Source organism: Podarcis erhardii (genome assembly GCF_964252035.2).
Source record: "Podarcis erhardii genome assembly, chromosome: 10".
In the NCBI taxonomy this organism is placed as follows: Eukaryota; Metazoa; Chordata; class Lepidosauria; order Squamata; family Lacertidae; genus Podarcis; species Podarcis erhardii.
In genome coordinates this window covers 36,807,925-36,824,120 of record NC_138500.1, presented here as the reverse complement: position 1 = coordinate 36,824,120, position 16,196 = coordinate 36,807,925, and the positions used below count along the sequence as shown (strand labels likewise).

The 16,196-nt window shown below is 44.1% G+C and overlaps 1 protein-coding gene across 4 annotated transcripts in view; it reads right to left on the bottom strand.

Annotated features, from left to right (window-relative positions):
- Positions 1-16,196, bottom strand: part of LOC309350950 (uncharacterized protein) — a 39,634-nt gene that overhangs the window by 20,574 nt on the left and 2,864 nt on the right. For all 4 annotated transcript variants that reach the window (XM_081878229.1, XM_081878230.1, XM_081878232.1 and 1 more), the window contains exons 2-9: positions 14,431-14,497; positions 14,239-14,345; positions 13,177-13,742; positions 11,991-12,071; positions 11,236-11,335; positions 8,334-8,564; positions 1,231-1,380; positions 113-233 (exon numbers count right to left, since the gene is read on the bottom strand). In XM_081878229.1, the coding sequence (XP_081734355.1) occupies positions 113-233; positions 1,231-1,380; positions 8,334-8,564; positions 11,236-11,335; positions 11,991-12,071; positions 13,177-13,742; positions 14,239-14,345; positions 14,431-14,497 (1,423 nt within the window). The remainder of the gene's footprint in view (positions 1-112; positions 234-1,230; positions 1,381-8,333; positions 8,565-11,235; positions 11,336-11,990; positions 12,072-13,176; positions 13,743-14,238; positions 14,346-14,430; positions 14,498-16,196) is intronic.

Here is a 16,196-nt window from a genome sequence, read left to right as displayed (position 1 = left end):
TAGTTAGCTACTTCTGTTAGCTGAAGAATTTACAACACTGTAAATAACAGCATCCCCCAGAAGAAAAGCTATATTAGAAAAAAGAATTAAATAAAAAAAGAATAAATATTACCTGCATAATAACTGGGTCATCAAGCTTCCCTTCTCCAGGCCATTTCCACTGGCGTAGTATTTCTCCATCTTTATTAGTCACCATGCCTCCTTCCTGATTAAATATCATTGCTATGCTGCTGCTGCAGAAACCAAAAGCCAGTTTTTCACGGTGCCATTTAGTAAAACATAATGAGTAACTCAAGCTGTCTACTTTGATCTTGGTGCTTTTAATTAACATAGTAATTTGCATGTTTATCACTTCATCTATATATTTATATAGCATTCAACACAGGTGTGCACAGTGGCTGTGAATGAACAATCCAGACTTAAGAAAGTCACAAAATTATTTCGTAACGTAGCCCTTACTTTTTAACTGCAAAACATGAAGGTGCCTGGATAACCCCATGTTAACACTGGTTCTTATTCTAGGCATACTTTACAAGAATCAATGACATATCATATATATTAAATCCCATTGTGGTTTTATCCAAGGCAAAAACCCCACACTTTCATCTGCTAAGGCTATGATCCACAAATCAGCAGAGGCATGCAGCACAGTCTAGGCTGATAGTGTTAAACTAGGTGTGAAAGACTTTGCTCTCCCTTCCCATTCTATTTGATATAAAAAATTTGTGTGTATGGAATGCTTGTAACTCACCATAAGTTGAGTGAAGGATACCTGAACTCAACAAGGCTCTGATTCTACACAACAAGTTGGTACATGGCCTACTTTGAGCTCTAAACTACCATGTAAATTAAACAAGATTCTTAAGAAAGGGTATAAGAAGTGCTGCACTAGCATAGCACCTTCACTTGTTGTGTCAAGTGTTTTGAACTAACCAATGCAGGTCATCAGGCCCAACTTGATGGATCAGTGGCTGTCACTGCACCATATACGATACAGCAGCGCCGGCTGCTACCTTAAGATGTCTGTGCTGTTCTGGGTGGGGTGAATGGAAGCTTTTGAAGCACACTTTTAGTCTGCGAGGGAATGAGTCATGCTTGAAACAATGTGGGAGCCTTTTAATTATGTCCTACATCCAGTATAGCAAGTACCGCCAAAGGACTGTCTCTCAGTGCCTGCTGCGGTTAACTTTTGATGTTAGTTAGCAAGCCCTCTGGAACGTCTCTTCTTACCTGTTAGAGAAGCAAACGCTGCCATGTCCAGAAGGAGTAAATGTTCCAACTAATGCACGGTCGGGACAGTCATTAAATATATTGGTGTACAAGCCACCACAAGGAAGATCTGAGTAACTCTGACAGACTGCAACATGTCCAGAGGGGTAGGTAAATAAAGAGTCAAGGAGTTTGTCTGAGATGGATATGGCATTTCCAGGTGTCTAATTACAATGCACATTATTATTATTATTATTATTATTATTATTATTATTATTATTATTCCCTGTCCATCTGGCTGGCTTCCAATATATATAAAAACATAATAAAACAGTACACATTAAAAAGCTTCCCTATACAGGCTGCTTTCAGGTGTCTTCTAAAAGTTTTATAGTTATTTATCTTCTTGACATCTGATGGGAGAAGGCCCTCTACTGGGTTCCCTGTAGCTTCACTTTTCACAGTGAAAGAACCGTAAGAAGATGCTCAGAGCTACATCTCAGTGTCCAGCTGAACATGGAGGGAGGAGATGCTCCTTCAGGTAAACAGGGATGAGGCCGTTTAGGGCTCTAATGGTCAGCACCAACACTTTGAATTGTGCTCAGAAATGTACTGGGTGCCATCTTAGCACTAACTATTGCTGGTAAGGTGGAGAAATCTAGCTGTGCAGCAGATCATCAAACTGCCCAGAGAGAGAGATTGAATTGGGCTCGGTGACCAACAACAATGCCAATACAGATCTCTGAGGACCAATGAAAAAGGTCCCAAGCTGAAAGCACCATCTAAACTCTGGCTGCTGCATTTCCCACCAACTGCAATCTCCGAGGCAACTTCAAGGACAGCCTTGTGTAGTGCAAATTACAATAGTACAAACAGGAGATTACAAGAATATGGATAATCATGGCCATGCTAGCCATGTCCAGGAAAGCTAAACCAAGCATGCTTGGAAAAAGATACTCCATGGAAGTGGATTACAGGCATACTTCCCCCACCCTCCACCAAGGCAATGGACCTGATCTTTTAGGGAAGTCCAACCACAGTCAGAACAGACCATCTTTCTGTTTCTCAGATCTGGAAGCTACCAAACCACAAGCACCTCTCCCTTGCCAGGACTCAGCTTCAGTTTAGTGTCCTCATTCAAGCCATTACTATTTATGGTATAAGGAAGAACCTTTAAAATACTATAAAAATAATTTTAAAATAAAGATTGCCAAACAGCTATGGGGAGATGGGTATGTATGACGCTGTTATGTACTGAGTTGAATAGGATCCAAACTGCAGCAGTCTGATTGGTCCTAGAACAATAGGATCCAAAAGGCGGCAGTCTGATTGGTCCTAGAACAATAGGATTCAGAATGCAGCAGTCTGATTGGTCCTAGAACAATGCAGCAGTATGATTGGTTGGCAGGAACTACCCAATCATGCTCCAGATAGAAGTGAATCCACAACCTGATTGGCTTACAGTAGAATTCCGGAATTAGCCAATCATGTGCAGCCCATTGTGTAAATAATGTATATAAAGCAGATACTTTGAGGGGACTTTCATTCATTCCTCCTCACCACTATGAGCTGAATAAAGAGCATGAAATCACTTTGCGACTCTGAGTATATTTCACTGGCGACGAAGGTGGGATCCCGCTGAGCTGACTGCCACACACAGCACCGCAGCACCGCCACCTGCCGCACCGCTGCCTCGCACCGTGTATCCAGGCTTCAGCTCCGGGACACAAGGAACTCAGAATGGCAACCGACAGCAGCTTCTCGCCGTTCAACCCAGCATCTGGAGCCTGGGAAGCGTACGCCTCCCGTTTCACCTTCCTCCTAGAAGCCAAAGGGGTCACCGATGAAGAAGACGCCAAGAAGAGGGCAATATTCTTCAGCGTCTGCGGAGAGGAGACGTTTGAAATCGCCCGGGCTCTCCTTGCGCCTGAAGACGTCGCTACTGTTCCATACAAAACAATAATGGAACAGCTGAAGGGGCACTTTTCGCCACAGCCCTTAGTGGTGGCTCGTCGAAATGCCTTCTACGCAAAGCGGCAAGCCCCTGGGGAAACCATAACTGGGTTTGTGGCCTCTCTCCGCCAAGCCGCCCGGTTCTGCAACTTCTCAGAGCTGGAGAACATGCTTCGTGACCGCCTCGTCAGTGGCCTGAAGGATGAGAAGCTGCAACGACGCCTCTACGCTAAGAAGGACCTAACGTTCCAGGTCGCTCTGGAGGAGGCCCTGGCAACGGAAGCTGCCGAGAGGTCGACGCAAGAGGCACGGCCGAACCAGCCGTCCCAACCGAGGGTCCACCACGAAGACCTCACCGACGACTCAGGATCCAACAGGGAGGAGGTGCACCGAGTACAGCAGCGCACTCAAGCAGCCCACACACCACAGCTGCCTCGACGAGAAGGAGGGAACTGCGCAAGCTGTGGAGAAAGTCACGAGAGGAGGACCTGCTGTTTCCGCAATGCAGAGTGCAGGCAGTGCAGAAAATCGGGACACATCGCCCGGGTGTGTCGGGCTCGGCCCACCCGACGCCAGGCATCAGATGACCAATCCAAGAGCCCCAGGTCCCGGGGCCCAACGCACCAAGGCAACTCGACAGAGCTCACGGACTTCCAGGTATACCAGTTGCCCCACCCCAACGTAGAGAAAATTTATGTTGACGTACAGATAGAGGGGGCCCCATGCCGCATAGAGCTTGACTCGGGTTCAACTCTATCCATAATCTCGGCAAGGACCTTAAGGAAACTGTGTCCTACTGGGGGTCCCAAACTCAGGCCGGCCCCATTCACCCTCCAGGACTTCCAGAAACGTAAGGTCCCCACAATGGGGGTGGGGACCTTCAGGGTGCAATACCGAGGGCGGACGCGGCAACTGGAATTGCTGGTGGTCAAGGGCCCCTACATTAGCTTACTGGGATTGGCATGGTTTGGACCACTGGGGCTAGCCGTCACCGGGGTGAACCACACTAGCTTACAAGTGGACGTGGACGCCATATGCAAGGAATTTCCGGGGGTTTTCGATGGGAAATTGGGACAGTATACGGGCCCCCCCATTGCTCTACAGCTTGACCCCGCAGTACGACCGGTCAGGCTCAAGGCCCGCCGGGTCCCGTTCGCCCTGAAACCCCGTATAGATGAGGAATTGGACCGGCTCGTGGAGCAAGGAGTGCTGGAGCCGGTGCCTAATGCCCCCTGGGAAACCCCAATCGTCACACCCGTCAAGCCTAATGGTTCGGTCCGCATCTGCGCAGACTACAAATGTACCATAAACAAGGCCCTCACGGCCCATGCATACCCAGTGCCAGTGGTCAGCCATGTTCTTGCCACCCTGGCTGGGTCGAAAATTTTTGGCAAGCTGGACTTGGCCCAAGCATATCAACAGCTGCCAGTAGATGAGGCCACAGCAGAGGCACAGACGATTGTGACGCACAGAGGAGCATTCAGGGTAAAGCGGCTACAATTCGGTGTCAGCGTGGCACCAGGCATATTCCAGAATCTAATGGACTCTCTACTTAAAGGGATTCCTGGCGTCACCCCCTTCTTTGATGATGTGTTGATTGCCGGGCCCACACCAGAGGAGTTTGAGGACCGCCTCCGCACCATTCTGCACCGTTTCCAGACGGCGGGTCTCAAGGTGAAGCGGGAAAAATGTCTACTAGGAGTGCCTCAGGTGGACTTTCTGGGATTTATGGTGGACACAGAAGGGGTCCACCCGACTGGGGACAAGGTACGGGCCATTTGTGATGCCCCAGCGCCCAAGAACAAGACTGAACTTCAGGCCTTCTTGGGACTATTGAACTTTTACCATTCCTTCCTTCCCCACAAGGCGGCAGTAGCGGAGCCCCTACACAGACTCCTGGACAAGCGGGCCCCTTGGGTGTGGGGCCAGCGCCAGGAGGCCGCATTCCAGGCAGTCAAGGACTTGCTTGTCTCAAACTCGGTCTTGGCACACTACGATGAGAGACTGCCGGTGGTGCTAGCATGCGACGCCTCGCCCTATGGAATTGGCGCTGTCCTGGGACACCAACTCCCAGATGGAAGAGAGGTACCAGTGGCATACTTTTCCCAGACACTCAACGCAACCGAGCGGAACTACTCGCAAATCGACAAGGAGGGTCTGGCAATCGTGAAGGAAGTAAAAAAATTCCATGATTTCTTCACCGTGGTGACTGACCACAAGCCGTTGCTTGGCTTGTTTGCCCCTGAAAAGCAGACCCCCCCAAGTGCTGTCTCCTCGTGTCCTCAGGTGGTCAATTTTCCTTGCCAGCTACCAGTATGCACTGATTCACCGTCCGGGGAAGGCGATGGGCCATGCGGACGCCCTCAGCAGACTACCACTACTGGAAACAGGCCCCGACCCAGCACCTGCACAAGAGGTTATGAGCCTGGAGCTGCTTCCCGACCACCCCATTCAGGCACAAGAAGTTGCACACCATTCCAAGAAAGATAGGGTCATCTCCCGGGTCCTGGACTGGATGTGGAGGGGATGGCCCAGCAGCAGCCCCAGGCCAGAATTCGCCGGCTACACAACCCGCAAACATGAACTGTCGGCCCACAAGGGGTGCCTGTTATGGGGAAGCAGGGTCATTGTTAGCCAGCCCCTCCGCAAAAGGGTCCTCACAGCCCTACACGAGACACACCCAGGGGTAGTAAGAATGAAGGCCCTTGCCAGGAGTTATGTGTGGTGGCCGGGGATCGACGGAGAGATAGAGGCCTGGGTCAAACACTGCCAGGCCTGCCAAGAATCCCGCCCAGATCCCACAAGGGCCCCAGTCCAGTCCTGGGAGTCCGCCCGAGCACCATGGTCACACCTGCATGTGGACTTTGCTGGCCCCTTTCAGGGGAAAACATTCTTCATAGTGGTGGACTCCTACACCAAACGGCTGGAAGTCGCACTGGTACCGTCCACTTCTACGTCCGCAGCCATCCGGGTACTACGCAGGCTGTTTGCAACCCACGGGCTCCCTGACACTCTCGTCTCAGACAACGGGACTGCATTTACGTCAGGAGAATTCCAAACCTTCACAGCGCAGAACACCATCCGCCACATCCGTTCGGCGCCATTCCACCCTGCCACCAATGGCCAAGCAGAATGCATGGTGCGGACCACCAAGGACACCCTTTGCCGCATGACGCAAGGGGATTGGGAGTACCGCCTTGCCACATTCCTTCTAGCACAGCACAGCACCCCCAGCTCAACGACTGGCCGGAGCCCCGCTGAACTACTAATGGGTCGGCGCCTTGCAATCAGATTGGACCGCCTTCACCCCGATAGAGCTCAGGATGAGGCAGTGGTGGGGGAAGGCAAGAACCCCCGGACCTTCAAGGCTCAGGACCCAGTGTACGCAAAGAATTTTGGGGCAGGCCCAGCATGGGTACCCGCCACAGTCACCAGGGTCACTGGCCCCATGTCGTATGAGGTGCTAACGGATGGGGGGGCAATGCTGGCGCCGCCACTGCGACCAGATACGGCGACGATTCCCAGGAGAAAACCAGGAGGAGGAAAGCGCAGAGGAGTCCCAAGGGAACAGAGGGGCAGTGAGGCCTATAGAGCACGAGGGGCCAGCAGGAGAGGCAGAATCAGTAAATACAGAGAGGACCTGCGAGGCCGAAAGGACACCGGAACCAGAACCACGACTGAGCGAGCCGGTTGCGCCAGACCAAACAGCCCCATCACAGCCAGCATCCTTGGAACACGAGCCAGAACCTGAACCCCGGACCAGGGAACACCCCAGGCCGCAACGCACACGTAGGCCACCGGCGTACCTCGAGGACTATGAATGCAAACTCCGGGCAGGACTGGAACTTAGAGGGGAGGGGTGTTATGTACTGAGTTGAATAGGATCCAAACTGCAGCAGTCTGATTGGTCCTAGAACAATAGGATCCAAAAGGCGGCAGTCTGATTGGTCCTAGAACAATAGGATTCAGAATGCAGCAGTCTGATTGGTCCTAGAACAATGCAGCAGTATGATTGGTTGGCAGGAACTACCCAATCATGCTCCAGATAGAAGTGAATCCACAACCTGATTGGCTTACAGTAGAATTCCGGAATTAGCCAATCATGTGCAGCCCATTGTGTAAATAATGTATATAAAGCAGATACTTTGAGGGGACTTTCATTCATTCCTCCTCACCACTATGAGCTGAATAAAGAGCATGAAATCACTTTGCGACTCTGAGTATATTTCAGACGCATAACACCAGATACATCCAGTGAACTGCTAAAAAGGTGCCTGCAATAACGACATGCAGCCATGACTGAAACAACTCTAATATTAGTGCCTGCTTTCTCTCACTGATAATACATGTAGAACTGAACTAAAAATTGCACCGAGGAGTCAGTATTGGGATGTACAAGCATGAATGGCTTGTGTGATGCAACTGTAAATTACTCATTCTATTTCTTGTCTACTGTACATTTGACTGCAGCTCAAACTTGCTCGGTGCTTATTCAGAGGATTTACCAAGTATCCATCTCAAAACTTCGAAACTATAAGCAGCCACTGTGGTACGCAGCGGTGACCTATCTGTGCTAAAGTGGATGTTATCATGAATGACTTTCCACATCACCACTGTTGGCAGGTGTTTGTCTGCTCAGATAGATGTATGGATAGATAGCTAGATAGATATAGACATGCAAAGACCTATTTCTATATAAAACTTTAGACAGTTTGAGGTTTAGTAAGTTCAAGTGCTAAGGGGTCCTTTCTGAGTTTTCTCAAATCAGCAGCAGGTAATAATCTAAAAATTTGACATTCAAGTGTGTAGGAACAAAAATGCTTGGGTCATGACTCACGACTTTCCTTCTTTTCAGTTTGGATAAAAGGTTCTAAAGCAAATCCCCCCCCCCCCTCAAAAACACGTTTTTGATTCCAGACTGAACCTGCATAAAATCGCACACCATTATTTGGAAACAGGTTTTTCCAAACGTCTTGCTCCTGTAAAGTGATCTAGAAGCTTTTACAGTTCAATCCTTAAAGACGTTTACTCAGAAATCCTAAAGAAATTTGCTTCCTACCTGCCAAGTGAATTAAGTAATTTTAAATCCATGCTTTTTCTTTGTTGTAGGAATGCTTCCTCCCATTCCCGCTAGATGGAATTCTCTTTCATGTTACACTTTCAAAGGATATTAAATGAAGGATGATCCATCAACCAGTCCATAGTGCAGTTTTTTTAAGGCTGGCTCAGCTTGTTTGATCACTGGCAACTGTGGTTTTTCATACAGGCTCTCAGAAGAGACTTTCTTACTGGGCCGCCCTTTGATGTTTTGGGGAAAGGTTTCCTTCTTGATATCACCATAATGACGAAGAATAATAGGCTTGTCAAATCCTGATTCTTTCAGCTTAGACAGCTGTTCAGTTCTGTTTGGAAGATTTTTTTTTAATCAATTATTTACTAAGAAATTCTCTTAAATAATGTCTTCAACATAGCTAACATTTAGGCTGAAAAAATTCAGCTTTCTATATGATCTGAATAAGCTATGTAGTATAGCATATTCCAGGCACCAGTCTTCTATTCATCTGAGTAAAAAGCAGTTCAATTCAATCCAAACCCTGTAAGAGCTTTGAAAATACATTTTATATTTAGAAAGAAAAACAGTTTAGAATGTAAGTTGCAAGTCTAAACTCACTTGCCTTCTGCTCAGGCAACTTGGTAGAGTCCTAATACAGATTCCGAACACAGACATCCTAATCTATACTACGTTTGACCCCCATTTTACATTTTTTGTTTTATTTTCAAAAGATCTTCACCAATTAAAGGTAAAGGTAAAGGTACCCCTGCCTGTATGGGCCAGTCGTGTCCGACTCTAGGGTTGCGCGCTCATCTCGCTTAAGAGGCCGGGAGCCGTCGCCGTCCGAAGACACTTCTGGGTCACGTGGTCAGCGTGACGAAGCTGCAGCTGGCGAGCCAGCACCAGCGCAGCACACGGAAACACCATTTACCTTCCCGCTATAAAGCGGTGCCTATTTATCTACTTGCACTTAGGGGTGCTTTCGAACTGCTAGATGGGCAGGAGCTGGGACCGAACAACGGGAGCTCACCCCGTCGTGGGGATTCGAACCGCCGACCTTACGATCAGCAAGTCCTAGGCACTGAGGTTTTACCCACAGTGCCACCCGCTTCCCACCTTCACCAATTATTTGCCTGTTATTCTGAATAAGCACATTAATAAAGCTACACCAACCAGTGCGAAGGCTCAACCCCAGTCCAGACTTAGTGGTAAGTACTTCTGAGTCAATAGTTGTCCCATGTCCCTTTTTACACAGAAACTTGCACGTCACCTGCAGCTCTTAAGTATCCAAGCAGATACTGAGCTACAGTACCAGCAAAACAGGGAAAATGCAACAGAGCAGCTAGCTTTCTTCACTGTAGGTGCTGAAGGAGAGTGAGGGTTATATTGTTTTGGCTTGCACTTGCATAAGCTACTATGTGTACTTCATTCAAAGAAGAGCTACTGGACTGGACTGTCCTTTCCATTGGTAGGCAACATATTTACTCTATGAGCCTTCAAGCAGCTTTATTTCAATGTCACTATGAATTTTCTCATAGTCTATATATTACACATTGCTGACTTTGAGAGAGTCAGATATCCAAACCTTTAACTGAAGGCGGGAATTAAGCAGGAAAGCATTCCAGAAGCTTGTAATTCTAAATATTAATTAGAGGAAATCTAAGGAGAACCCTTGACGGGAAGCCAACATTCCTTACACCTTAAACTCTGCAACAAGATAGCACTCAGGACACCTTTTTGCTGACCAGGCTAGGAATAAGCATTCAATAACACTAAGTCAAGTGCAATAGCATTGGCACAGAAACCTGGCAGCAGTCAGCGCTGTACCTTCCAAAATGAGGATCAGGATTTCAGCGCCAGGTCTATGTGCCAATAGGGGTGATAAACACTGAAAAAGAAAACATACTCTCCTCCTCTGGGATGGATTGGTTTGCAGAGATTTTGTCTATATAATTATATCTCAGATGAAAATAAATCTTCCAATAATAATATAAAACATACAAGTGTAAAAACAGTTATAGCTAACAGAAGATAGTCATTTGATCTCAGTTCATCAAGATTAACAGAGTTATTCACTTAGAACTGTACAGGGAAACACAGGGCACAAGAAAGTAAAAGACTTCTGAAAATGATATAGTTATTGTTTTTCAAAAATACTTGATAGGATTAATTAAGTCCGCACTACGTTGGGGACGTTTTTAAAAATTACCAGACATCATGATTCTGAGGTTGTTATCCCTAAGAAAAAAGTATCTTCATTTCCCATTCCTGTCAAATACCAAATATTCAATGTTCAATTATTTAACCCCCCCCCCAGAGGAAATGAGTTTCTGTAATGTGGTTTTGCAACATGGTTTTATGTTCCACATCAAGGCTAGCCCAAGACATTTTACTTTCTGAGGGAAAAGACCAGAGGATGCTGCCCCCCCTAGTCTATGTCCAAAACCTGCCTGGACTGGCAGTAGATTCTTATGTCAAAACTTTGCTGCACCTGAGGGAAGCAGGAAACATAGGGAAGACCACTTGGCACACAAATTCCCAGCACCACTTGCCTGAGGCGAAAGCCCTACTCTGCCTAATGGTATGGTCAGCCCTGCTCCACAGGGTCATACAGGATTGCTCTTGGGCCCAACAGTGATTGCATGAAGGCACCAACTGCATGAAACAACACTTTCACATGAGGACTTTTCACACTGTGTGATTTGTGCAGTCACAGTGGCTAAAAAAGCAGATGCTTTGATTATGAAAAACTGCAACGGCTGTCATATATGGGTCCCAATTGGAAGCACCAATTCATGCCATTGGTTCATACAGCCAGTGCCTCCATGCTACCCCTTTCCAGTTAGAAAACGCCAGAGGCCCTGCATACTCTCCCATGGACCTCTCTGAGCATCTGTGTTAGCAATTTAACACATCTTAAACGATCTCTGGTTATTTTAGCCTGTAATAAAATAGAAAATTTTCAGTTTAACAAGAATAGATTTTAAAAGCCATAATACAAAATCCCATTTTAATATTACATTTCGATCTTTGCCATTCGTAATCTTTCCACTGCCCAGACATACGGTGCTTTCCATTCTAGGTCTTTAGAGTCACAGTCAGAATGTTGAAAAACCCAACCTTTATGAAGAAATGAAAAAACTCATAATTAGTTATCTGAAATGCTGCAAATAAATAAATTTTAAGCGCCTGTCAAATTCCAAGACATCACGACATTTTTTGATTAATCAAAAAAATACATTTAAAAGTTAAGAAAGCCGGTTTGTTAACACAAACACAAGTATTAGTTATTGTTAGAAGTAAAGGCCATCTTTAATATTTTCTTTTTCATTCCCTATTACAGTCATCCACCAGAACCAAGTAACCTAAAAATAAAATAAAAATAGTTTCCTCAAGTATCATCTCTTGGTAGTCCTACTAGAAGAAAGGGGAATGGCAGCCTAGAAGAGGGTGAGGGCATCTAGCATAATCTTTGTCGTACACTAAAGATGGACCTCTTTCCCCTGCCCTTTGACCGTTAAGATATTTTGTGTTGTGAGACGCAGCTCTTTTGTCTATATTGTTTTCCCTCTTTTTAAAGCTGTTTTACTTTTGTCATCCCCATCCCACCCTCATAACTGTATCATTATAATGATGTAACCCACCCTGGGGCCCTATGGTGAAGGGAAGGTAAGATATATTATACAGTAAATGAATAAGCTAGCTACCCTCCAACTGTAGCTCATTAATCTAAACATTAACCTGAATGAAGAAAGAGAGAGTGCACACATAATACCTCTTTCCTTGCATAGTTTTGATGACAGTGAGAAACTGATTGCAAAAGGTGAATCATTGCTATATTGCTGAGGGACTGCAGCTAAATAGGAGAGAAAAGAAATGTATTGATCATGAGTCCTCAGCAGCATAAGCACACATAATCACAGTTCTTTATTAAGAACTGTTTGCTGTTTTATAATTACAAACTTGCAAAGAGCTAGGTAATGGCCAGAGTAAGTGCTTATGTGCTGTTAACTTTTTTCATTATTGAATGAAGTGCTCTGGGTACAGATTGCCTCTCCTGGCTGAATACTATGATTACTTTTTCACTCACCTTGAAATAGGAAAGAGAAGCTTCTGTAATAAATGGTTTGAAAAACTGCCTAGTTTATTTTCAGTTCCACCCGCCCCCCCCCCCCAAGTGCTTGTACCTCTCTAACTTCAGCTGCAAAGGCCATTTGCTGGTATTCTTCAGCAACTTTCCTCAATTAATCACAAGAGATTTCTCACTTCCACTTGTGATTGTGGCCTGAGATGAAGATAGCAAATTTCAGAGCTGGCATTTTCTCTCTAGCCTAGATGTGTCAAGAATAAATATCATTCTAAATGAGTGATGGACAACTGTTTTTTTTGTGTGTGTGGTCATATTTACTGGTATAGAGTACCATTCTTTTTGCTGCCCACAATACTTTTATTTATGTGCACCAGCACCTAATTTTTAACCCCGCAAAAAGCACTGTATAGAAACATGTATTAAGACAAACTATATCTTGGAATTTAATATTCTCCATTGTTGCCTATTTATGCTATTAGGTTAGAGACTTGCAGCCTGAACGTTAACTTTGAAATTAGTCTCAATGAGAGCTACTCCTGTTTATGCTAATGGGGGACCTTTATCTATTGAGAGCTAAATGTATAGTAAAGTAGTCAAAGTAAACCCTGAGTTTTGGTATTAGCATAAAAACCAATCAGTTTGCTCCTATTCTTATATGTAAAAGTTGCCCCAGGCCATCCCACATGTTGGTGGAGTGCATGTAAGCCCTCCCCATCTCCTTCCAGGGCTGAAACCGCATGTCAGCAGTTGCACACCAAACAAACACTTGCAATATTGTCGCCCCCTGTAGTATATTGGCCAAGCTGAACCGCCCTCTGCTATGTGATGCTGGAATATTAAATATTAAGAGAAAACCAGTAAAATTCCTTACTCTTGCTTCCATTGAGTCTGTTTGACAGAGTTCCAGGATTGTCCATTCCTTTTGTCACACCCATGGGAAAATCAACACTTTTCCTGCTTTTCCTTTTCACATTTTTAGCCGTCTCATAGTCAGTATATTCAAATGTAGGTGGCAATCTGTTGGACTCCGCTGATGCTTGCCTTCTCCTTGATTTAAAGTTTTTGTATGCTAATTCCTGCAAATATTTTTTATTTTGCCAGACACCTTCAATGAGATCTTTCCAATTGGAGCTCAAGATATTTAAAACCCCTTGTGGTAAAATAAACTTAAACTTGGTAAAATGCTTCAACATTTCTTCCAGCTCACACAATATGGTAGCAGCCATGCATTTATGTTCTTCCAGTGAAGTTGACCGTAGGTCTTCTTCTGTAGGTGGAAGTGAAGGTATTTGGGAGAGGCAAGCCAGAGGATTCTCACAAATGTTTATGGATATAGAAGGATCATCTGTTTTAGTAGAAACTGGTTCTTTCTTTGCTATACTGTCTTTCACAAAAGAATAATTTATTTCCCTGTGTTCATCCATGCATCCAGAGTTCCTGCATGTGGACAGTAAATGTATATTAAGCCTTTAATTCCAGAATTCAGACTTTTCTGAAATGTAGGTCTCATACTAAGCGGGTCTGTAGGTCTGCTACTGGGCTGGGGGAGGGGTGTCAAATGTTGCATGTCAGACTACCCTGATATAGACCAAATACTATAGGTGTGAAGAAGACATAACTATGTACAGAAATCTTCAGACACACCTATATATATTTTCAGGCTTAAATTCTTATAAGAACAGCAGGACTTAGGTAAGTAGGAAGTACAGAAGACATACGTGCTTCCTGCTGGAACAGTGCCCTTTTACATCCTAATCATCCTTTAAAAACATAAAATCAGAACAATTTTCAAGTTGCAATATGCCCTTAAGAGTTTTCCCATTTGAACTTTCCAATCAACAAAAACGGGGGAAAGACTACATTTTAATACAATATATCAATTCATTAATGCATTCAATCAGTTATTGCAATTTAAGTACGTCACCACTATTACCTGTGAATTTCATGAGGAGCTGGATCTGTGCTGATTAAATTTATATCAACAAAGTATTCTCCTGGTTCTATTTTCATATTTCGCTTTCGTTTACCGGTAGTTTTGAGCTAAAATAAAATGTAGGATTTTATTAAACCCTTAATAGATTTGGAGAGAGCAATAATAACGTATCAAATATGAGATGGGAAGTACCTGGTCAAAGAAATATATGGGTTCTTGTTCCAGGGTTTCAGCCATTTCTCTCAGTAGGATTTTGTGCCTACAAAGATAAAATATGAATATACCAAGAAAAATGGAACGCAAGAATACAAATGGTTGCATTTTAAAATGAAATATAACAAAGACAAAAAATTTAAAAAATTGTCCAGTAGCACCTTAGAGACCAACTAAGTTTGTTCTGGGTATAAGCTTTCGTGTGCTTATGCCCAGAACAAACTTAGTTGGTCTCTAAGGTGCTACTTGACAATTTTTTAATTTATTTCGACTGTGTCAGACCAACACAGCTACCTACCTGAATCTATAACCAAGACAGATTTGGTGTTCCTAAAGTAGTATCTAACAGAAATTGAAAACGTAGCAGGCCTTCTCAAGTGTACAACTGTGCACATAAAGCTCTCATGGGAGAAGTATTTTGCATTCCGCATTGTTATCAGTGGAGTGAGACTTGTAGCTAATGAATGACACCTGTAGCCATTTAATTGGTGTAATGTGGTATAGTGTGTTTGTGTGTGTATACACACACACACACATCCAGACAGTTTGGAAATAGTTTGACTTCTTTGCAATGGGGTACTAATTTTATGCAACTCCTTGCAGAAGTGAGATCTAAAACATATTTGAACCAGGTGAAGAAAGGAGCAGTTGTGGTAGAACAACTAGCTTTCAAATATGGACATTAAGACAAAACTAATATTGCAAATCTATTGCTTTAAATGAAATACAAACTAATCCGAGGATACAATTGACAAAACTGCCATTTCTAGTGTTATGCCAAGGACTACCTGCATTTGAAACCAAAATAAACATTAAATTGTTTCCTAACTTCTGTGAATAAAATTTGTTTATGTATCCAGTGCATTTATTTGTAGCTTGAATAGTTAATACATATTTTCACATTAATTAATTTTGGCTTTGATTCTATAACATCAAAATAATATTAAGGGCATATTATTATACAGACTGATATAAACCTATAATACATACACTTCTGAATTAAGGCTGACAAGCCATCTGTCTCATAGTAGGTCAGGAATATATGTTCACCTTTTACAGCTGTATCATTGCTTTAAAGCCATAATCTTTATTATACCTAATACTGAACAGATCATTTGCTTTAAATGTGACTGTTCTGGAGCCAAGCCAATGGTGTTAAGAATGAGACTAAAATTACTGTATATTGCCATTTCAATAAAGTTGAATTCATTTTTCGCCTTTAAATAATTAGCCAATCATTTGGCAATGCAAATGGATAGCAATGGTTACAAACTCAACTCCTTTCATTGACAAACACGTCTTCAAAAATAAAACAAAAAAGTATACAAAGATATTTTGATGCATTAAAAACAATGTAAACTCCATAGTTATGCAACTCCTTTGTGACATTTTGTAGTAGTGAACATGCTGGATAATATGTTATTGAATTCCAGGCTGGATATTAAGTTTATAAAGGTGGGGGGCAGGGAGAGAAAGGTGCCTTGATGCTGAAGCCACAAAGTCTGTGTTTAGTCACAGTCTTTAAGTTGGGGTGTAAGAGAATACTGCAGATAGCAGGTCCACACCATACATTTAAAGCACATCCAAAGCACATATAAAGCACATGACTTCACCTGAAGAATCCTGAGAACTTCAGTTTGTTAAAGATGTTGTCCATGAGCAGGGCGGGACTTAGGTTTGATGAGGCCCTAAGCTACTGAAGGTAATGGGGCCCTTTATATTTCCAATTGTCCTTTCTCAACAAA